Source organism: Macrobrachium nipponense, chromosome 49 (genome assembly GCF_015104395.2).
Source record: "Macrobrachium nipponense isolate FS-2020 chromosome 49, ASM1510439v2, whole genome shotgun sequence".
NCBI lineage: Eukaryota > Metazoa > Arthropoda > Malacostraca > Decapoda > Palaemonidae > Macrobrachium > Macrobrachium nipponense.
The window spans coordinates 4,244,558-4,268,173 of NC_087224.1; the positions used below are offsets into that span (position 1 = coordinate 4,244,558).

Genomic DNA, 23,616 nt, shown 5'->3' on the forward strand with positions numbered 1-23,616 from the left:
TGCTAGGGTTTTGTTGTTTTTCGTGTTCATTGTCGTCATCTGGGTTTCCCCCCACCCAAAACAAAAACCCCGGTTTCCCAATGGCTCCCCCTTACCGTTTTTCATTTACTCGCATGTACTCCCCCACCCAAAAACCCCGGTTCCCAAAAGGGTCCCCACCATTATCGTTTTTATAGGTTTCGGGGTTTTTAAACCGCCTGGGCGCCAAAACAAAGCGTCCGCCATCTTGTTTGTATTGCTCCGCCGATTCCATAGCAGACGAAACCGTGGTCAACTGAACTGTAAGCGCTCCCAGGTCTTATTCACTCGATATTTAAATGGTGAAACAAGAATACGATTACAACTCCAAGCATACCATTCAAAAGATTGAAGTTTCGTCAACATAATGTGATAGTATATGAAAGCCCCATACGAACTAAAATAAGCATGTGACGCTCTTCGTAAAATATGTTTTCAAGGCAGTTTTGAAATCCATTATGGCGGCTACCGTGTGGATGTACAGGTTCTGATCAGTGACGAAAATCATCTTTCCCAACCTTCCCAGCACTCATTTGAACAATGTTAGCGTATATATGTAACGTTTATTGATCTTACTCAAGATTGCAGTTGTAATCAGCACAATAAAACAACATTTTGTTGCCTATATTACTGAAAGTACAAAACTTGTTATTTCCGGGGTCATGGTTTGAACTGAATTCATTTTTACCTTGTAATTGGTGGTTTTTATCCTTACTGCCATCACAACTGAAAACTCCACAGTACTTATTTGATTGTTATTATACACATTTTGGTCTCAATTCACTCCACATTGCACTTTAAACAAGTTGCTTTCCTGGTTCCTAAGCACGCACGCCACAAACACAGTTACGAACAGCAGACGACGAAACTGCCAAAGTTTTATTCTCTAAATTGTTTACTTTACTTGTTATTTAGTTCAACTTTACTTTGTTATTAAAAATTCTAGTTTAATTCATGTATATTATCCCTTTTTTGCAACCAAATTACCCCGAAAAATTACAGATATTTCTAAAGTAGATACAATCCAATGTTTCTAACCTTGTCGTACATCTGGCTGCAGAAAACCATCACGGAGCAGACGAAGATTAGTGGATTATATTTTTTTTTTGCTAGCACTTTTCATTGATTTAAGTATATATTAGTAGTTTGATTTTTTTAATAACTGTACGCCAGAAATAAATGTAACCTTTAATGTTTGCATGCTAAGAACGGCAAAATCATCGTTGCCACATTACAAGAGGCTTCACACATACGCTGATTCATTATTATAAACTGTTCCCATGAATTCTAGTTGTCATAGTAATGCAATAATGATAAAATTGCTTTAATATTTATGTATATATACTTCCAATACCTAGCCTAATTTCACCAATTTCCACGTTTTATGTAAGTCTTAAACCCAGTTTGGAGGGTGAACACATACCGAATGGCAACAGAGAGAGAGAGACGAGAGAGATGAGAGAGAGAGAGAGAGAGAGGAGAGAGGAGAAGAGAGAGAGAGAAAGGAAGGAAGAAGGAAAGGGTGGCGTGGAGTGGGGGAGGGGGGGGAGAGGGTAGGTGAAGCTTTTACGCGTGTTCGTATCCATTTCTGCATAATGGAGTTTTTGTCTCTTGGTACAAGGACAAGTTTCGTTATTCTTTACGATTAGTGATTCACGATACCCTTATAAATTATGGCATTGGGTGTAATGCACTATAGCAAAATCTCGTTCTGATACGAGTGTTCGTTACAGGAATAGGTATTGCCCAAAAACGTGCTTGCACTGTCGCTGAAACCCATATAGGTATGCGCTTAGTTTGTCAATCAAGTTTTTTGTAATCAAGTATTTTTTACAAGGTAGCTATTGAATAAATTTGTATTTTTCTCAATCAAAACATTTGCCCCTCAATGCTAACTTTCCTCTTTTAACGACTATCTGGTCATTGCAAATTCGGCCCCATAATTTCTTGTGCAAAAACAGAGGCCCAGGAACCGAAAACGATTGCTTCACACTACGGCGATAATCCGGCAGTAAAACATCTTCATATATCCAAAAAGTAAATAATAAAGATATATATGCGCATTACGATTATAACAATTACATGAATAGCTGATAATCTGCATGAATAACTGGTAAACTGTTCTGCAAGAAAGTTGAGTAAAGCAATTATTTACAATAGGTACGAAAGCCAAGATGTCGTGACGTCATAATACAGGACTTAAACGAACGTTCTAATTCCAAAAAATAATGACTTAAATTTGAGTCAGAATCGAGTTACTTTTTCAATAACGAATATTTTCAAATTAATCATCATAGATATGTAAAATATTGATGTTTTACTATTTATTTAAAAAATTATCCAAGTGCACGCTTCGTCGTCTTCTTCTACCAAAACAGTTGTTTACTATCAAACGTCGTGGTAAGTTTCCGTGTTCCAATTGCTGTGATGAAAGTGCCCCAGCGTCTGTGGGTACAAGTGGTGTGCAGATTTATCACAGGAAATGGGAAGTTTATTGACACAGGCGACTCTGTAAACATCGAGATGGCGTTAATCTTCTAAATATTTCGAGTTGGAAGTAAAAATGTTGAAAGCGTTTTGGTGAGATTTGGACTGCCGTGTACACCCTTTTCACTACCCTCTGTTTAAATCTTAAAATTTGGCCTTAATTTCTAACTTTGGAGAAAATACTTACTTCAAAAGGAGAGTAGAGATCTTTAGCTCCGTTTCCCACCAACAACAAGTCGCGACTCATGCCCATCTCCGGTGTCAGGACGCGTTATAATGTACTTTTTTTGGGGTGGTACACATTGATCGTACATGGTCCACCCCTGTACCATGCAGTGTTTTACTATAATTGCCGGGAATGAAACATAGAAAATAAACCAAGTAGGGCGAAACACCGCAGTGAATCCATCGTCATCGCGTGGATCAGCCTTATTCACTCGATATTTAAGTAAACAACCGACTGGACTAGCCGAGCCATTTTCCACTGGATTTGAGGCAACCCTCCAAAAAAAAGGATTTTGACGTAAGGAAAAATCTATTTCTGGGCGATTGGCTCGTGTCGCCAGCGAAATATCCTTTAATCTATTATTTCTAGGGTAAATGTACTAACACATACCAGAGAATAAATAAAATAAAGAAAAAGGTCAGTATGACTGACTCGCTCACCCTCTAGGAGGGTGTCGGTATGAACACTAGGCGAGTGAGACCACTACCACGAGCCAAATGCCAATAGAAATCTCCCACTACAAAACCCTCCAAGAGGGGAGCCGTCCCACAGAGGGAGCAGCTCGTACTACTACTACACCATCCCATGCTGCGACTGCTGCGCCTCTAGTGGCCATCCTGAAGTTAGCAGACAATCTTGAGCGAAGGGATGGGTTAGGGGGGTATTCGCTGGCGACACGAGCAATCGCCCAGAAATAGATTTTTCTTACGTCAAAATCCTTTTTTCTGGGCTCAGCTCGTGTCGCTTGCGCGAAATCGTACCGAGAAAGCAGCACAAGATTGTAAACAAAGTAATAAAATATAATAAAACAAAATAGGTCTCAATAAAAGATACAAAATAAAAGAATGAATATAATTGCTAAAAGATACAAGTACACAGTAAAACAAAATCAGAATTATGCTTAAATTACCCTTAAATCTAATTATGTTAATAATATAAGGTAATTTACATATATACAAATAGTACAATGATTACCTATCACAATAAATCTGTGTAACAACTGTATCAAAAATAGAAATAGCAATTAGTATAAATTTACATAAATATTGATCAATGATAAAATAAAATATCTTAGGAATGTATATGACTTAATATACAAAACCCGTAACCATTGCATTATGATGTATCCCCTAGCATAAAAATAAGGGGATAACATCTATGAGATCAGTATGGTAATCAGATGTGAGTGTCCCTAACCAGACAAAAGGGGCACTATACAATCATAAAGCAGCTAAGACACAAGGTAAATGTTAATGAACAAGGCAGGAATAGACGAACTGGTTGGGTGAGGCAGTAGAAAGGAGGACTGAATCTTCTACTATAATCTAGCTAGAGTCGGGGAGGAACTATGGTTACCCGCTGCTACTGCTGGGAATTTCAGAGCTTCCAAGGACTTAAGGTAGTGACGTTTGAACACTGTCGGCGATTTCCATCCGGTATACTTCTTTAAATCAGCAAAATTTATATGTTGGAAGTAATTAATTGAGGTGGCTACTGCCCTGACATCAGTGCTTTTGGAAAGGAGTCAGGATTGGCTTGTTTGATAAAGTACAGGATTTGTTGCCTGATGCTATGCCTAGAAAAATGGATATAGTACCACCTTTTTCCCTCCTAAAGAGGGGCCCCGATGAGGAAGAGGAGGTCCTGGATAGAAAGGCTCGTAAGGTTGAAACCGGACAAAGGGAAACATCTTGTGGAAGGGGTAGTACCTTCCAAGGTTCCCACCTCATCAAAGGATCTTCATTCTTTGCTAAAAAGCTACGTTCCGGAGAAAGTAGCACTTCCCCCGTGGGAAGAATTGAATATGAATCCTTGGATCTCTATAAAGCCGACAGTTCTGAAATTCTTGCTCCTGAAGCTAGGCTTAATAAAAACAGAGTTTTTCTTAGGAGCATCATAAACGAGCATGTGTCATTATCGGTTTCGGAAGCCAGTTTTAGAACATCGTTTAAGAACCATGAAAACTGACGTAGGCCTGACAGAGGGCCTAAGTCTAGCACATGCTTTAGGAATAGACGAGAAATAGGTATCTGTCAAGTCTATGTTAAATCCAAATTGAAATATCTTTTTCAATGCTGACTTGTTTGTCGTAATCGTGCTAGCTGCTAAACCCTTTTCAAATAAAGATCTGAAAAAGGATATAGCAGAATTAACTGTCATGATTCTGATATCTGACTCTCTCAGGAAGATTGCTAACTTTTTGACGGCAGCATCATACTGCCTCAAAGTTGAATCCCTTTTATCGGATTCCAGGAAAAGAATATTCTGAGGGTCAATATTCGCATCTCTTTTTGCCGCAAACTTCATGAAATCCATAAAGTTAGGGTTTTGAGAATCCCTGAGGAAGCGAACACAGTCTTCGTTTGTACTGATCTGGGAGAGCTTGGGATGGGACTGGGGATCCGAAGGGGACGAAGACCCAGTTCCAGGATCAGGGGGTGTACCAATTGCTCTTCGGCCAGTCTGGGGCTACTAGAGCCACTTGACCCTGAATGTCCTGAGTTTGTCTAAGACCTTCATAAGGAGATTCACTGGAGGAAGACGTAACAAATCTTCTCCAGTTGTTCCAGTCCAGAGCCAGGGCGTCCGTGGCGTAAGCCAGAGGGTCCAGGTTGGGGGCTACATAACACGGTAGTTGTGGTTCGCTTGTGATGCGAAGAGATCCACCTGTAGCCCTGGGACTCTTTGAAGGATCCATTGGAACGAACTCTCGTCTAGAGACCATTCCGACTCTAGGGGTACTGATCGGGATAGGGCGTCTGCTATGACGTTTCTTACTCCAGCTATGTGTGTGGAGGAAAGATGCCAACTGAATTTGTCTGCCAGGGAGAAGATGGCTATCATGACGTGATTTAGATGACGTGACTTGGAGCCTCCTCTGTTTATGCAATGTACTACCACTGCGCTGTCCAAGACTAGCTTTATGTGGGAGTACCTTGGTGGGCGTAATCTTTTTCAGAGTCAAGAAGACTGCCATTGCCTCCAGTACGTTTATATGGAATTGACGGAACTGGGGTGACCAAATTCCTTGCACCTTTTTGACCTGGGAGTACCCTCCCCAGCCGCTTAAGGACGCGTCTGTGTGGATGGTAATCCCTGGTGGAGGGAACTGAAGAGGGACTGACACTGACAGATTCTTGACTTTGCCACGGCCGAAGCCGGTTCTTTAGAATCAGAGGTACTGAGGATAGCTTGTCCCTGGACCTGACATTTGCTCGAGAGCGCCAGATCCTGGTTAGATCTTTCAGTTTGGCTTTCATTAAGATGTTCGTTACTGAAGCAAACTGGAGAGAGCGAGGATTCTTTCCTGAGCTCTCCTCGATGCTAGTTTGTGACTTAGAAATTGCTTGACTGACTTCGCTATTTCTTTCCTTTTGGTGGATGGAATCGACAGAGTGTGTGAGGATAGATTCCATGAATGCCTAGCCACTGAAAGTTTGACTCTGGGGTGAGTCTGGACTTGGATCTGTTATCTTGAATCCTAGATATTCTAGGAATTGGATCACTTTCAGTGTGGCCTTGTTGCATTCTTCGGACTGATGGGGCCCAGATCAACCAACAATCGTCGAGATACGCTACTACCATAATCCCTTGAGCTCTGAGCTGTTGCACTACTACTTCCGCTAGCTTCGTGAACACCCTGGGTGCCACGTTGAGCCCGAACGGGACTACCTTGAAGGAGAACGTCTGGTCTCCTATCTTGAATCCCAGATACGGACGGAAGTGTCTTGCAATAGGGATATGATAGTAGGCCGTCTGTAAGATCGATAGAGGTGGTGACGGCCCCACGGGGAAGTAAGGTCCGCACCTGTGAGATCGTGAGCATCTTGAACTTGTCGCAGCGGATGGCTAAGTTTAAGCGGGACAAGTCTAAGATTACCCTTCTTTTGTTTGAGCCTTTCTTTGGGACGCTGAACAAGCGACCTTGAAATTTTAATCTCTTGACTTTGACTATAGCTCCTTTCTGAAGGAGGTCCTCTGCGTACTCTGTCAATTCCTTGGAAGGAAGTTGACGGAAAGGTCTGGCTGGAGGTGGGTTCGTCAACCAGCTCCAACCCAGCCCTTTTGACACTATGCTCTGAGCCCACTGGCTGAAGTTCCACCGGTGGCGAAAGTGAAACAGCCTCCCTCCTACCTGAAGTTCCTCATTGGTGGTCTTGGTAACCCCTCGACCGCCTCTGAAGTGCTTTCCCCTATTGAAGGGGCCTCCCGATCCTCTCCCACGAAAGGACCCGCTTACCTCTGCCTCCCTTGTTCGAGCGGTCATACTTCTGAGAAGCTTGACTCTCGAAGGCTGGATTGTAAGCTGAGATGAGATGGCGTATGAGGTAGGGTTTGAGCTGAGGGGATATCACATAAATAGGCTGTGATTGACCTTTAGACGTGGAGGGCTGAGCTGTCTGCACTAACGGCACTGTAGGAACTTGTTGAGGGAAGCGCGGCTGCTTCTTTTGGTAAGGTTGGAAACGTCTAGGCTTCCTTTGTCCCTTACCTTTTGGTGTCAAGTCTTGCCTTCTCCTAGCCGTAAGACCCCAACGGTCCTTAAGGCTTTGGTTCAACCTCGTAGCCTCTGCTTGTACTTCCTTTACCATAGCCTCTGGGAAGAGATCTGCGCCCCAGATGTTAGAAGAAAGTAACCTATTCGGTTCATGCCGAATGGTTGCCTCTAGCAATACATGCTTTCTGCCAATTTGTTCTAGCAGTGGCAAACTCGAACATGTCTGACTGCACCGTTTGAGTCAGGGCTTTGGTCATAAGCTTAAAAATTGGTTCTGAACCATAAGCCATGGTTGCTACCTCAGACATAGCCATCAGGTTGATGACCTGGCTAGTCGTGTTTTCGAGTCAAACTCCGCTTGAATAAGACTATCAGGGAGCCTGGGCAGCTTTTCACCAAACTGCTCCATAGCACAGTCAGGTTTGAGTTTGCCAGCTGTGAAAGTGTTAGGCAAGTCCTCCCATAATTCTCCAATTGACGGGAGCAACGGAGAAGTGGGGTCTGCTTCTTTCAGCTGAGGCATGGGTTCCCCTTTCTGAGCTGCTGAGATGGTCGACCTCGCTATCTTGGTAAGGAAAGGGAGCGGGGTAACCTTCGTCCATCGTGAAAATGGTAAAGGACTTTTGAATGGTTGGATCTTGGTATTCGAACAGTCCATGTCGTCATAGACATCTAAGCCATTCTCGTTGGCCTGGTCCGAGAATAGAGGACTGTCTCCTTTGGTACCCTGTCATCTCTAACCATAGCCGAAGGCGTGAGCCTAGCGTAGCCTATGAAGGGAGGCTGTAGGCCTCCGGGTAGAACTCGAAGTCCTCTATTCTTCGAGTTCCAAACTCCGGTATGGAGATGAGACCATCTTGGAAGGGAGCATATGACGCTACTCTCCAAGGATTGTTCATGGAGAAAGCGCGGCAGCGAGTCATACGGGGGAAGCTGAGATCCACTAGTGTTAGAGGTTGAGGGAGAGGCAAGAGGGGCTTTCTCTTAGGCCGGCTATAATAGTATCCTGAGAAGTTATCCTATCCGACAGGCGAGATATCATTTTTTTTCTATGTTCCATACTCGTCTTAAGGGAGCCTACCAAGTCGACCCACCTGTTGCAACAGGCCAGCATTGGTGTCCAGAGCCGGAGCTGCTGCGGAGGTGGAGGGGAGACTCTGAATAGGCACCAAAGGTAGTGGAACTGGTGATACTGCCGGGGTGCGAGATTTCTTCTTAGGCTTACTCTTTGAGGACTTTGAAGCCGGAGCTAGACCCTTTAGACCTGTCTGGCCGGGATTACGAGCCGGAGACTTACGCGAAGAAGAAGACGAGGACGTCTTCTTCGAGGACGATGACGTCTTAGTCAAGGTCATATGCTTAGACTTGATCTTAGGCCTAACCGAAGCCTCTGGAGGAGTATATAACTCATCACCGGTAAAGCCTGGGAAGGATGGTGAAGTTGCAGGGGTAGAAGAAACAGTCACTCCCAAGGGGGACCCTTGGGTACCTGCATTACTTACCTCGACCAACAGGTCGTCTATACCTACCATAGGTTCAACATTTATATCCAGGGTTGCCGACAGCCGTGGAGATATCCTGGTCTTGTTCAGTCAAGGAGGCCGCCAGCTGTTGTTGGATAAAGGCAATAGAGGGGTCCGCCTCTACCGGGTCGACGTACCCAGTCGCCTTGCCTCCGGGGAAGATTAACAAAGCTAAACGCTTCTCCAGTATGTAGGGCTGACCCTTGGCGGCGTTCTTGCCAAAACCTCCAGACCCAGGCCCGCAGGGTAGCCAATGCCGTATCTCTTACTGCCGGAGCCTGTAAGAGAGGATATATTTTAGATTTAAGAACCACTTAAAACTAAAACTTAGGATATAACTTAAACTAGATGCCTTAAGTTAAAGTAATGATGAAAACTTAAGAACTAAAAGAAGCGGAGCGGCATGCGGAGATGGAATACTTACGCCTTCCAAAGCTGGCTCACCAGATCGTAACATATGGTACACGTCTCATGGTACCAGACCTGGATGTCCCCGTGCGGAGTCGCGCATGGAGCATGGGACCGGCAAACTTCGTGTCCACAGGGGTCCTGAAGTGTAGCGGAACATCCCGGATGCTCACAGTTGGTGGCCTGTAAGTGGGAAGACACATGAGTATCTTAAAGGGGTAACACTTACAGACTAAGGACAAAAGAACTCCGTTACGTGGCGGAGCTCGGAAAAAATTTGGGCATAACCCCTCCCTGCATTGCCTGAATAGGCTATAATCCCGGAGAGATCCGGTAAATACTAAGGGAGGGGTGGGGATGGTTTAAGAACTTAAGATAAACTTAAAGATCAACTTAAACCTACATGCAAGTAACCGGACTAGGTCCAGTGAAGCGGAGTATAGTAACTCAGCAATACGGTACGGTAGTAAAGACTATTGTATGCTCCGGTCCAACTATGGTGGACTATACCCTTCCGCTGGATATCAGGACTCCGATAGGGAGGAGCTCTAGTAAGGAGGAAGGGCGAGATGACATACAGACTCGCGCTAACCCGGAGCGACAAGGAAGTAACGGAGGGGGGGAAGGCCAGAGCCCCCCACAACGTACCACCGGCCGAGCCGAGAAGCGGAGAGGTCGGAACCAGTCAGGGACTGTCGGACTCCCAGGCCCCTCCGGTGGAGGGGAAGGGGGAGGCAGGCTCGGGCATGCTGCGGGCGAGCAAGGACAGACCGACCCACCCCCAGCCCGACTCTATGGGGAGAGCGGGTTTTGGGGGAGAGGGGGAAGGGGGACTGGGCAGGCGCCTGGCTGACTCGTGATCACGTAGTGACCACGAGGCGGTAAACTAAGATACGGTAACCAAGCCTAGGCCAACCAACTGATCAGAGAGAAGCTATCGTGGGAAGCAACCAGAACTGAAAAGCGGTAGCATATAGGCCCATAGGGCGAAAACCAACTGATCAGAGAGAAGCTATGAGGAAGCGACCGAACTGATCAACGGTAGACTAGGCTCTACGAGCCAGGACCTAGGCTAAGCCAGACGCCAAACTAACCTAACAAAAACAAAACATAAAAATATAATATATAAGAAAAATGAAAGAAAGAAGGTAAAATAGCAGGAGAAAAAATCCAGGAGTGTGCGACTAGCCCGAAGGGGACAACGTCTACCACTCAAAGCTAGTCAGGGGCCGATACTAAGAACCTGGACTATGGGTCTGGATAGAAAAAGCCTACATAAGGTGAAATACATACATGTATAACAACTTGAGTAGACGTAAAAAAGCGGATAATCAAAATAGAGCGTAAATAATAAGGGATGTTCTAGGTATGGGAGACCAAGAACGAACCCAACATGCGGCAGGACCATGCTGCCATGCTTCCAGCCCCCGAGAACGTATCTATACCTAAAAAACGGCAAATACCGTCTCGGGGAGGCGGAAAAAAACTCGCTAACCGTAAATACTGAGTACTTAACTTAGCTGCTGCAATAGCTGCACGCTCCATTATCGAAAATCCGAAGAAAGGGCACAAAATACACAGAGAGAAAAATAGCACTTGTGAATCGTGCGAGCTAACGAAAAAGGATGGCCACTAGAGGCGCAGCAGTCGCAAGCATGGGATGGTGTAGTAGTAGTACGAGCTGCTCCCTCTGTGGGACGGCTCCCCTCTTGGAGGGTTTTGTAGTGGGAGATTTCTATTGGCATTTGGCTCGTGGTAGTGGTCTCACTCGCCTAGTGTTCATACCGACACCCTCCTAGAGGGTGAGCGAGTCAGTCATACTGACCTTTTTCTTTATTTTATTTATTCTCTGGTATGTGTTAGTACATTTACCTAGAAATAATAGATTAAAGGATATTTCGCGCAAGCGACACGAGCTGAGCCCAGAAAAGTACTTTAACACGCCCTGACACCGGAGATGGGCATCAGTCATGAGTTGTTGGTAGTGAGAGCAGGAGCTTGAGACCTCTACTCTCCTTTCGAAGTAAGTAGGGTAAAACACCGCATGGCCTGGATCAACTCAACGACGATCATCGCATGCCACCCTCCGAAGAAGTACTTATAACGCGTCCTAACACCAGAGAGGGCATCGGGAGTCATCGACGTTGTTGTTGGTGAGAAACAGAGCTAAAGACCTCTACTCTCCTTTCGAAGTAAGTATTTTCTCCAAAGTTAGAAATTAAGGCCAAATTTAAAGCATTAAACAGAGGGTAGTGAAAAGGGTGTCCAAAGCAGTGCAAATCTCACCAAAACGCTTTCGAAAATTTTACTTACGCTTAAATATTTTAGAAGATTGACGCCATCTCGATGTTTACGGAGTCGCTTGTGTCAACAAACTTCCCATTTCCTGTGATAAATCCGCACACCACTTGTACCCACAGACGCTGGGGCACTTTCATCACAACAATCAAAACATGGTCCCTAACCACGACGTTTTTAAATAAACAACTGTTTTGGTAGAAGAAGACGATGAAGCGTGCACTAGATAATTTTTTAAATAAATAGTAAAACATCAATATTTTACATATGATGATTAATTTGAAAATATTCGTTATTGAAAAAGTAACTCGATTCTGACTCAAATTTAAGTAATTATTTTTCTGAATTAGAACGTTCTTTCAAGTCCTGTATTATGACGTCACGACATCTTGACTTTCGTACCTATTGTAAATAATTGCTATACTCAACTTTCTTGCAGAACAGTTTACCAATTATTCATGCAGATTGTTATCAGCTATTCATGTAATTGTTATAATCGTAATGGTAATTGTTATAATCATGTAATTGCTATAATCGTAATCGTAATTGGCATTGAGGGGCATATGTTTTGATTGAGAAAAATACAAATTTATACAATAGCTAGCTTGTAGAAAATACTTGATTACAAAAAACTTGATTGACAACTAAGCAGCATACCTACTATGGGTTTCAGAGACAGTGCAAGCACGTTTTTTGGCAATATTTCTGTAACGAACACTCGTAACAGAACGAGATTTTGCTATAGTGCATTACACCCAGTGCCGTAATTCATAAGGGTATCGTGAATCACTAATTGTAAAGAATAACGACACTTGTCCTTGTAGCAAGAGACAAAAACACCATTGTCCAGAAATGGATACGAACACGCGTAATAAGCTCCACCTACCCCCCCCCACACCGCCACCCTTGTCCTTCCTCCCTTCGCCTTCCTTTCTCTCTCTCTCTCTCTCTCTCTGTTGCCAATTGGTATGTTTTCACTTTCCAAACTGGGTAGTATAAGACTTACACAAAACGTGGAAATTGGTGAAATCAGCCTATGTATTGAAAGTATATATACATAAATATTAAAGCAATTTTATCATTATTGCATTACTATGACAACTAGAATTCATGGAAACAGTTTATAATAATGCATCGGCGTATGTGTGAAGCTCCACTAATGTGGCAACGATGATTTTGCCTTTCTTAACATGTAAACATTGAAGGTTACATTTATTTCTGGCATACAGTTATTTAAAAAAATCAAAATACTAATATAGACTTAAATCAATGAAAAGTGCTAGCAAAAAAAAAAAAATATATATATATATAAAAAAAACATAATCCACTTATCCGTAGTCTGCTCCGCTATGGTTTTCGGCAGCCAGATGTAAGACAAGGTTAGAAACATTGGATTGTATCTACTATAGAAATATCTGTAATTTTTCGGGGTAATTTGGTTGCAAAAAAGGGGTAATAGACATGAATTAAATAAACATTTTGAAATAACAAAGTAAAGTTGAACTTAATAATGAGTAAAGTAAACAATTAAGGGAATAAAACTTTGCTGTGTCGTCGTCTGCTTCTCGTAACTGTGTTTGTGGAGTGCACGCTTAGGAACCAGGAACAGCAACGTGGTTCAAGTGCAATGTGGAGTGAATTAAGACTAAAATGTGTATAATAACAATTAAATAAGCACTGTGGAGTTTCAGTTGTGATGGCAGTAAGGATAAAAATCACTGATTACAAGGTAAAAATGAATTCAGTTCAAACCATGACCCCGGGAATAACATGTTTCATACTTTCACTAATATAGGCAACAAAATGTTGTTTTATTGTGCTGATTACAACTGCAATCTTGAGTAAGATCAATAAACGTTACATATATACGCTAACTTTGTACAAATGAGGGCTGGGAAAGATGTGTCCATCAGTGAACAGACCCGTCCATCCACACGATAGCCGCCATATTGGATTTCAAAACTGCCTTGAAAACATATTTTACGAAGAGCGTCACATGCTTATTTTAGTTCGTATGGGGCTTTCATATATCAAATTATGTTGATGAAACTTCAATCTTTTGAATGGTATGAATAGAGTTGTAATTGTATTCTTGTTTCACCAATTAAATATCGAGTGAATAAGACCCATCCAGCGTGATGATGGTGGATTGTCCGTGATTTTTTACCCTATTTTCTCCAAAGTGAGAATTAAAGCCATATTTTAAGATTAGCCTAAACAGAGGTTAATGAAGTCTGGCCCTATGCAGTGCACACTACCTCCATGACGCTTTAGAAATTTTAACTTACAACTATGAATATTTCGAAGATTGACACAATCTGGATGTTTGCGGAGTCGCTTGAGTCAACAAACTTCCCATTTCCTGTGCTAAATCCACACACCACTTGTATCTATAGACACTGGGGCACTTTCTTCACAAACATCATAAACAGTGACTTCCAACCACTACTTTGTTAAGGAAACTACGATTTTTGGTAGAAGAAGAAGAAGCGTGCACTAGATAATTATTTAAGTAAATAGGTAGTTAAACGGCAGTATAAGGTCATGAATTGCATAAATAATACTTTTACATATTCATGCCTATTAATTTGAAAATATTCGTTGTTGAAAAAGTAACTAGATTCCTGACTCAAATATTAACAGTTTTGCTTGTGAACGGTACCTACAGCATTCTTCGCGCTCTTCAATTGTTTATCAGTGTTGCCAATTGGTATGTGTTTACCCTCCAAACTGGGTATAAGACTTACACAAAACCAGGGAAATAAGTGAAATTGACATATCTATTTGTAGTATATATGCATATTAGAGTAATTTTATCATTATTACATTACTATGACAACTAGATTGGCAATGATGATTCATTTTGCCATTGTCTGCTCGTATGTACTCCAGAAATATCTGTAATTTTTCGGGGTTAATTTGGTTGTAAAAAAGGGATAATAGGCATGAATTAAATAAACATTTTGAAGTAACAAAGTAAAGTTAAACTAAATAATGAGTAAAGCAAACAATTAAGGGAATAAAGCTTTGCACCTCATAAACTTAGTACTCGTGTGCTTCCCGTAACTGTGTTTGTGGAGTGACCGCTTAGGAACCAGGAACTGCAACGTAGTTCAAGTGCAATTTAGAGTGAATTAAGACTAAAACATGCATAATTACAATCAAATAAGCACTGTGGAGTTTCAGTTGTGATGGTAGTAAGGATAAAACCACCAATTACAAGGTTAAAATGAATTTCAGTTCAAACCATGACCCTGGGAATAAGAAGTTTCATACTTTCACTAATATAGGCAACAAAATGTTGTTTTACTATGCTGATTACAACTGCAATTTTGAGTAAGATCAATAAACGTTGCATATATATATGCTAACATTGTTCAAATGAGTCCTGGGAAGGCTGGGAAACATGGTGGCTTGGATATAGTTACGAACAACACCTCACATGGTTGCTGCCATATTGGATTTCAAAACTGCCTTCAAAACATATTTTACGAAGAGCTCACATGCTTATCTTAGTTCGTATGGCGCTTTCATATATCACATTATGTTGACGAAACTTCAAATTTTTGAATGGTGTGATTAAAGACGTAATTGTATTCTTGTTTCACCAATTAAATATCGAGTGAATTAGGCTGAGCCACGCGATGACAATGGCTCCACTGCGGTGTTTCCTTCTTTTAGTGAAAGTATGAAACTTCTTATTCCCGGGGTCATGGTTTGAACTGCAATGCATTTTTACCTTGTATTCGGTGGTTTTATCCTTACTGCCATCACAACTGAAACTCCACAGTGCTTATTTGATTGTAATTAAACATGTTTTGGTCTTAATTCACTCTAAATTGCAATTGAAGTACGTTGCTGTTCCTGGTTCCTAAGCGCTTACTCCACAAACACAGTTACGGGCAGCACATGACTACACGGTTTATGAGGTGGAAAGCTTTATTCCCTTAATTGTTTACTTTACTCATTATTTAGTTTAACTTTACTTTGTTACTTCAAAATGTTTATTTAATTCATGTCTATTATCCCTTTCTTGCAACCAAATTAACCCCGAAAAATTACAGATATTTCTAAAGTAGATACGAGCAGATGGCAAAATGACTCATCGTTGCCAATCTAGTGGAGCTTCACACATACGCCGATGCATTTACAAACTATTTCCATGAATTCTAGTTGTCATAGTGATGCAATAATGATAAAATTGCTCTAATATGTATATACTATACTACAAATAGATACGCTAATTTCACTTATTTCCCGGGTTTTGTGTAAGTCTTATACCCAGTTTGGAGGGTAAACACATACCAATTGGCAACACTGATAAACAATAGAAGAGCGCAAAGAACGCCGTAGGTACCGTTCACAGCAAAACTGTTGATATTTGAGCCAGGAATCTAGTTACTTTTTCAACAACGAATATTTTCAAATTAATAATCATGAAGATTTAAAAAATTTATGCAATTCATGACCTTATACTGCCGTTTAACTATTTATTTAAATAATTATCTAGTGCACGGTTCTTCTTCTTCTACCAAAAAATCGTAGTTTCCTTGGACAAGTCGTGGGTAGAAGTCATTGTTTACGATTTTTGTGAAGAAATTGCCCCAGCATCTATGGGTACAAGTGGTGTGCAGATTTAGCACAGAAAATGGGAAGTTTATTGACACAAGCGATTCTGCAGACATCGAGATGGCGTCAATCTTCTAAATATTCGGAGTTGTAAGTAAAAATTTCTAAAGCGTCATGGAGGTATGTGTGCACTGCATAGAGCCAGACTTTCATTAACCTCTGTTTAACCTTAAAATATGACCTTAATTTCTAACTTTGGAGAAAATATTTCAAAAGGAGAGTAGAGGTCTCGAGCTCCTGCTCTCACCACTAACAACTCATGACTGATGCCCATCTCCGGTGTCAGGACGTGTTAAAGTACTTTTTCGGAGGGTGGCTTCACATGCGGTTGAAACTGGATCCGCTAGTCCAGTCGGTTGTTTCCCCTAATTGGAATGACTGTGGGTTATTTTGGTTTATTTTTTGCTATAAATTGTCGGGAATGAAACCCTAGAAAATAAACCAAATAATGGGAAGTATTGTGGTTTATTTCAGTTTATTTTTGGTTTTGGTTTCAAGTGGGCTAGCGTGAGGAATAATTCTCGCAGTGAATGCAGTCACATCAGTGCTTCTGACGCAGTCATGTCACTCACCTTTACCGCCCCTTTACCTAACCCAATCTTGGACACCATGCCTTAAAAATTGCTGAAGGGGGCTTCGTCCCTCCTTGGACCCCCCCCCCCACCAAGTAAGCCGTAACCCTTCATTCTGCATCCTACCATAATGCTCAGCTTCGTGTATTTTGCCCCATTATTTTTGGGGAAAGTGAACCAGTTTCATATTTCCCACTACATACTCATCCAAGAATTTGGTTAGGCAACCCTAATGACCACAGTGGGAACCCCTGCGCATGATATTACTCGAAGTTCGGAAAGTCAAATGTTCACTAGTTGTAGGACGGTCTAGTAGGTAAAAACTTAAGCCTTAGGATAGTGGCACACTTTAGCAGCTTCAATCAAAAACTAATGGATATTAGTTTGTATGATTCTCATCATAAATACTATGACCAAGGAGGAGTGACTCTCTTGTTTGCTACTACTGGATTGAGAAGGTCTAGTAAGTTTAAAACTTAAAGCTTGGGATGGCCGTTCAGTTAGGCAGCTTTGTCCAGTGTACGATCCTCACTGTAACAACAGTGACCGAAGATGAAAGTCCTTGAATGTGCTACATTTTAATTTGTTATGGACCTTATCAATGACATCCCTAATGATTCACTATAAATCTATAGTTGTGCGACTATAGGTTTACAGTAATCAAAATGAGAGGCTCCTGCACTGGGCAGCAGAACACTGCAATACCTCAGCTAAATGAGGATGCCAGCATTATTGCAGTTGTGGAATCCTCTGATCTCCAAATATTTGAGCGAGGAGAAAATTCATTCCGGCCCTCTGCTGACGCCTACTTAATTTCAGGTGTGTCAGTTTTACTGTTTATTGCCTTGTGTATTTGTTTATTTGTCACGACTTCCTTTAATTTTTGTCTCTCATGAATTGCAGGTTATCAGTTTTATTTCCCATTCCCTCTTATTTTTATTTATCCTATTTTTTTTCTCTGTATATACAGCTGAGAAGGTTGATAATTTTGACCATTAGATACTCAAAAGTTCACGAGAAGATGCAGTGCATTAATACCTTCAATTCACCTTGTATTTTATTTGTTTTTTAATCAATTTGTTTATTAATTTGTCATTTTTTCTTCTCTAATAACTGATCCAGGGTATTTCTTCTTTCTGTATTTCTTATAACCTTCTGTAACTTATATCAAATGAACGCTGTAATATAGTACAGTGGAATGTCTACATACAAAAGTCCCTACTTACGAAAAATTCAGGTTACGAAAGCAAAGACGAAGATTTTTTTGCTTCTATGTACGAAAATAATTCAGGTTGCAAAAGGGTAAAGTCCGTTGGTCAGCATCTGTCCCATCATGCCTCTATGTAAAGGCATTCCTTGACCATTTTTTGCGGCAGCGTTATCGTAAACACCTGGAATTCGCTCATTCACATATATTTCGTTTGTTAACATAAATTCGTGTTAGTGATTTCACTTTCGTTGTACTGTAAGTTACTTTATCGTGTTGTGTGTGAACTTAATGACTTATGTTATTAGCCGTGGGTCCCAAGAATGTTGCTGAAGTTCACGGAAAGAAGAGGATGTTTTCTATGGAGATGAAGATGGAGATAATCAAGAAGTGTTAATGTTTTCTGCCATTTGTTAATGTGTTTCGTAAAGTTTAGTGTTAATGTTTTCTGCCATTTTTTAATGTGTTTCGTAAAGTTGAAGTGTTCATGTTTTCTGCCATTTATCCTCCCCCTTTGTCACCACTTTCGGACATCACCTCACTCGAAAGGTAAGGTTCCACATTATACTACATACGTATGTACATGTACACACAGTATTTTTTGTACCCTGTACTCTAATACATTTTATTTATAGGTACAGTAACGGTTAGGTTAAGTATTGATTGGTCTAAATTGTTGTATTTCATTGTTTATTGGTCAATTTAACTTTATTATAAAATTTACTGTGGTGTTTTTGTAGGGCTTGGAATGAATTAGGCAATTTACATGTAAAACGTAGTTCTAGGTACGAAAAAATCAGGTTACGAAGGCCGCTTCGGAACGGATTAATTTTGTAACCTGAGGCACTATTGTACTGTGGAAGATTGATTTTCAAGTCCATGGCCCCTGTAGTCTTGTTCCATATGGAAAGTGGTTTATCTTTTGATTAATAATAATAGTAATAATAAAAGTTATAATTAAAGTAAATAATGTACCTAAGAAAAATTTATTATGCATCAATTTTCATGAAATCAAACTAGCACTTTTTTTTATTACAGGTATTCTAAACTTTGCTTTTTTGTGAGGAAATAGGAAAAGTTAATATTTTGAAAAATACTGTACACACTGTAGTATTACACTTTTTTACGTCTTCTATATAATTTTATTGAAAAATACTGCACTGTAGTACAGGCAGTCCCCAGGGTTACAATGGGAGTTCCGTTCTTGAGATGCGTTGTAAGCCGAAAATCGTCGTAAGCCGGAACATCATCAAAAATCCCAAGAAAACCTTACTTTTAATGCTTTGGGTGCATTAAAACCTATGTAAACTGCATTCTTATTGCATTTTTCATAAAAAAAAACTTTAAATATTGATTATTTTGCATTTTTGGAGTTATATTTCTTCTGGCAGATCAGCATTGTAAGCGTCTTATCCCTGGAACATGTGTTGTAAATCTGGAAATAATTTCTGATAAATATAATTAAAAAGTGTTGTAACCTTGGAACGTCGTAAGCCAAACCCGTCATAGGCCGGGAACTGCCTGTACATATCTGTTTAGTGTATACTGCACTCTTTTGCCATCGTGTACTGTACTTTCAGTAGTATTTTTAAAACCAAATCAAATTTTTTGGAATAAAATGCCAAAGATTCTACTATATTTCCTCCTGTTTTTCAGATAACAGGTTGATGGGGACTAACAGAGTAGAGTTGTAGCATCTACAGCTGTGAAATGTACCACCCAGGCAAAATATATGGAATTACGGCATCTTCAATCTAGGCGGGTCTTGTGGTATCGCCGTCATGCAAGATTTGATTAAGCGTGATGGTATTGAGGTACCCGCTTATTCCTATGTAACCAGGATTTCACATTCAAGTGTTTTATGTGTGTAATCAGTCTACAAAGTTCCTCTGGAAAAGTTTCATGTAATGCAATGTCTATTTTGTTCTAAATTAGCTTCAGATTTTCCCGAACAATGACAAGATATTTAACGTTGGTTTTGTTTTATACTCGGTAGAACTTCAGCACTGTATGAACAGCTCTCATCAATGAGTTATACTTGTAGTGAGATTTGTAGCCAGTTTGCTTGAAGACAGTGGGTGGCATTTAAATTGTACAATGTACTTCAGATCTAAATTAGATCAATATGTCTTCCATTAGTGATATGTCAGATTTTAGCCAGACTGCATCATCAAATTGTGAATCTTGTGGGAGGGTTTTTTTACATTCAGGTGAAAGTATATGTCACCTTGTTGTTCATACGGGTGAAATAACGTTTTCCATTGAAGACTCTTTTGATACTCGCATTAAAAATCATGTTGTTAGGAAAATATTCTCATGCCAAGCAGAAAATAATTGCTCAGATATTTCTGAGACAAAGTCAGAACACAGTAGAAAAATTACACTTGAGAGTACAGAGCACAGGAGAAGCATTACACTTGAGAGCACAGAGGACAAAAAAAATATGACAGTTGAAGGTAGTGACGGGCCTGTAGTTTTATACATAGCTGATGAGCCATACTCCTGCACTTTATGCCCGAAGACTTTTCCTTCAAAAAGTGCTCTGGAGAAGCACACAAAGGTTCATTCTAACTGCACATCGTATAAATGCTCCATTTGTGACAAAGCGTTCAAGAGGAAAGATGGTCTCGAGAAACATGTTAGAATCCACACTGAGGAGAAGTGTTCCACACTTGACGTTTGGTCAGAAGACTCCTCTGAGGAGAGTGACTCTCTTCATCACTCGGGGACGGATGAAGGTCAGAAGCTGCTCGAATGCTACTTATGTGATATGCAGTTCGATTCGCAGGATTTGCTGAGAGCTCACGAGCAAACTCACTTTGTTGGGAAGCCACACTCGTGCTCTGCCTGCGGGAAAAAATTCAGGCAGAGGCGTTACCTCCTGAAACACATGAACACCCACACCGATAAGAAATCGGTGTGTAAAGTCTGTCAGAAGAAGTTCTCTAGTCACAATGCACTGACCGATCACATGAAATCTCACACTACTTCCGAAACATTTGCTTGTAGCGTCTGTGGATCGGAATTTCCCTCGAGCCGCAGGCTCAAAGTCCACACGGAAACTCACAAGGAAATCAGTTACACCTGTAGAGTTTGCTCCAAGACTTTTCGCAGTAGGCCAGACCTCTTCACTCACCTCAACAAGAGTCACGCTTGGGAACGACCTTATTCTTGCGTGGTTTGCGACAAGTCGTTTGCGCTGAAGAGCATACTCAAAAAGCACATGACAATCCACACAGGCGAGAAGCCTTATGTGTGTTCTATCTGTGGCAAAGAGTTTTCTCAGAGCAAGTATCTTGCTAGCCACATCAAAATTCATACGGGGGAGAAGCCCTTCCAGTGCAACATTTGCGGCAGGCCGTTCATCCAGCAGAACGCTCTGATGTACCACCTCGAAACTCACGGAGGCGACAAGAACTTTAGGTGCCATCTTTGCGACAAAGCATATTCGTACAAGGCCAATCTTGCGCGTCACATGGCGGACCACAATTCAAGTAAACAGTTCACCACTTGCAAGCACTGTAACCAGTCGGTTTCCATCAAGTCTTTCGCTCAGCACATGAGAGTCCATACAGGCGAGAGGCCTTATAAATGTTCGGTTTGCAATGCGACCTTCAACAAAATCAGCAACCTCAACAGACACGAGAAGGCTCACTCCAGCCGGAGTCTGTATTCTTGCCCCAAGTGTGAGAAGAAGTTCACTCAGAAGTGCCACTTGGTGCGTCACTCGAAGATTCACAGTTTGGCCGACACGGGTCTTTCGTGCAGTGAATGTGGCAAGAGTTATTCCAAGAAGATACACCTTACTGTTCATTTGCGAGTGCATAAGCTGGACAACTTCTTCACCTGCTCCTTCTGCAAAGAGATCTTTTCAAAACGCCACAAACTGGCTCACCATCTGAAAACCCACGAAGAAAAAGACCTTGTAGAGGTGTAGTGCCGTCCTAGCACCTCTCGCAGTGCGCTGTAGCCACCACTGAAGGTTCTTTCAGCATCCTCTTGGCCCTTAGCTGCAGTCTCTTTCATTCCTTTTATTGTAGCTCTATTCCTGTTCACTTTCCACCCTCTCTGAACAATTGTTACACAGGGCAACTGTGAGGTCTTCCTCCTGTAACGCCTTTAAAACCTTCTTTACTCCCAGTCTCCCTTCCAGCACTGATTGTCCTCATAGGTCCCAGCGCTGGGTTTTTGGCCAAAATTGTATATATATTCCAATTCCAGTTCCTCAGGGAAAAAGGTTCATCTGCTTGAGCAAGAAAAAAAGGTGCTATAGGAGTGCTGTACATGTAAAATTGCGCAAAAATATTATCAAAATTAACATAGGCTGCAGAGCAGCATGAGTGCATTTGATGTTTTGACATTTTGAAAAGGTATGCAAACAATTATTTGAATTGATGTAGGCTGCTAAACAACATTTAGGCAATTTGATATGTTTTCATATTTTAGAAAGGATGCTGTTTCAACAATGTAAAAAGCTTGCAAGCAATTATTTAAATTGATGTAGGCTACAAAACAATACTGGTGTATTTAATATGTTGTTTTCTTATTTTAAACATAAGCAGCAAAACAACATTTGGTGATCCAGTATTTTTCATATTGTTGTAATGTTTTAAGCTCAGGTGCTCAACAGGTGTTCAAATATAATTGAACTTGAATTACTTTTGTATGTTGAAATTGCTTTCATTTTAATTACATTATTTGGCTCCATAGGCCCTAAAATGTAATTATTTGAATTACTTTCAAGTTAGTTACATTTATTTGTAATTTTGATAAGAATGATTTTTTCATTTTAATTACATTTTTGTTGTTCAACAAGTCTTAAAATGTAACAATATTTTTATTATTTGGTAGTCAATTAAAATTATTTTTTATTTTAATTTCATTATTATGCTCAGGAAGTGTTAGAATGTATCAGTATTTGAATAAGTTGAAGTAAATAAGAATTATTTTTAATTTTGATTACATTTACTGGAGCATTAAAATGTAACTGCATTTCCACATTGGTTCAAATTATTTTTAATTTTAACCATTTTTTTTACTTGGGTGTTAAAATGTCTAACTGCATTTCAATTTATATTTTAGTTTGTCTTTATTTATAAATTTACTTTTTTTTAAAGTAAGTTTTTTTATCAAATCTGAAAATGTTAAAATGTAACTACATTTCAATTATGTACTTTTTACTTTAGTTCGTCTTTAATTTTAATTTTAAATTTACCTTTTTTTAATGCCAGTTTTTTTATTCTTTATTTATAGGATTTAGAATTAAAAACGGTTGAAATGCAATAGGTATAAAAACTCCTTCAACAAAGTCTGTGATTTGTGAAATGTATAATGTATTACAAATAAAAAACATTTAATGAATAATTTGTCTTTCATTTTCAGCTTCTGTTTTGTGACCTGGGTCACAGGAAGAGGTCACAAAGGGTCAAAATGACCTCCTTATGCAAGTGTGGAAGATAGGTCATTTAGGGTCGACTGTGACCCAATTATAAGGTGTTGTGGTATCTTGTGACCTATTAAGGTTGTGAAATAGGTCAATTATAAGGTGTGACTTCTGACCTTTGGTCATATAGGGTCAAAATTAACCCAGTTGTAGGCGTTGTGACCTATGGGGTGCCAAAAATAGGTCACAAAGGGTCAGGAGAAGAGGTCTCAAAAGGTCAAAATGACCCCAGTGTAAAAACATAAGCCAAGAAAACAGTTTGTGAAAAATATAAATAATTATATTGTATATGTATTTAGTGTAAATA

The 23,616-nt window shown here is 40.5% G+C and overlaps 1 protein-coding gene across 2 annotated transcripts in view; it reads left to right on the top strand.

The window, feature by feature from the left end:
• LOC135205272 (gastrula zinc finger protein XlCGF57.1-like) overlaps positions 1-23,012 on the top strand; it is a 25,030-nt gene extending 2,018 nt beyond the window's left edge. Inside the window, exon 2 of one of the 2 annotated variants that reach the window (XM_064235640.1) lies at positions 19,523-23,012. In XM_064235640.1, the coding sequence (XP_064091710.1) occupies positions 19,992-21,803 (1,812 nt within the window). In that variant the 5' untranslated portion in view covers positions 19,523-19,991 and the 3' untranslated portion in view covers positions 21,804-23,012. The remainder of the gene's footprint in view (positions 1-19,522) is intronic. The other variant, XM_064235641.1, reaches the window with a different exon arrangement.
• The last annotated feature ends 604 nt before the right edge of the window (positions 23,013-23,616 follow it).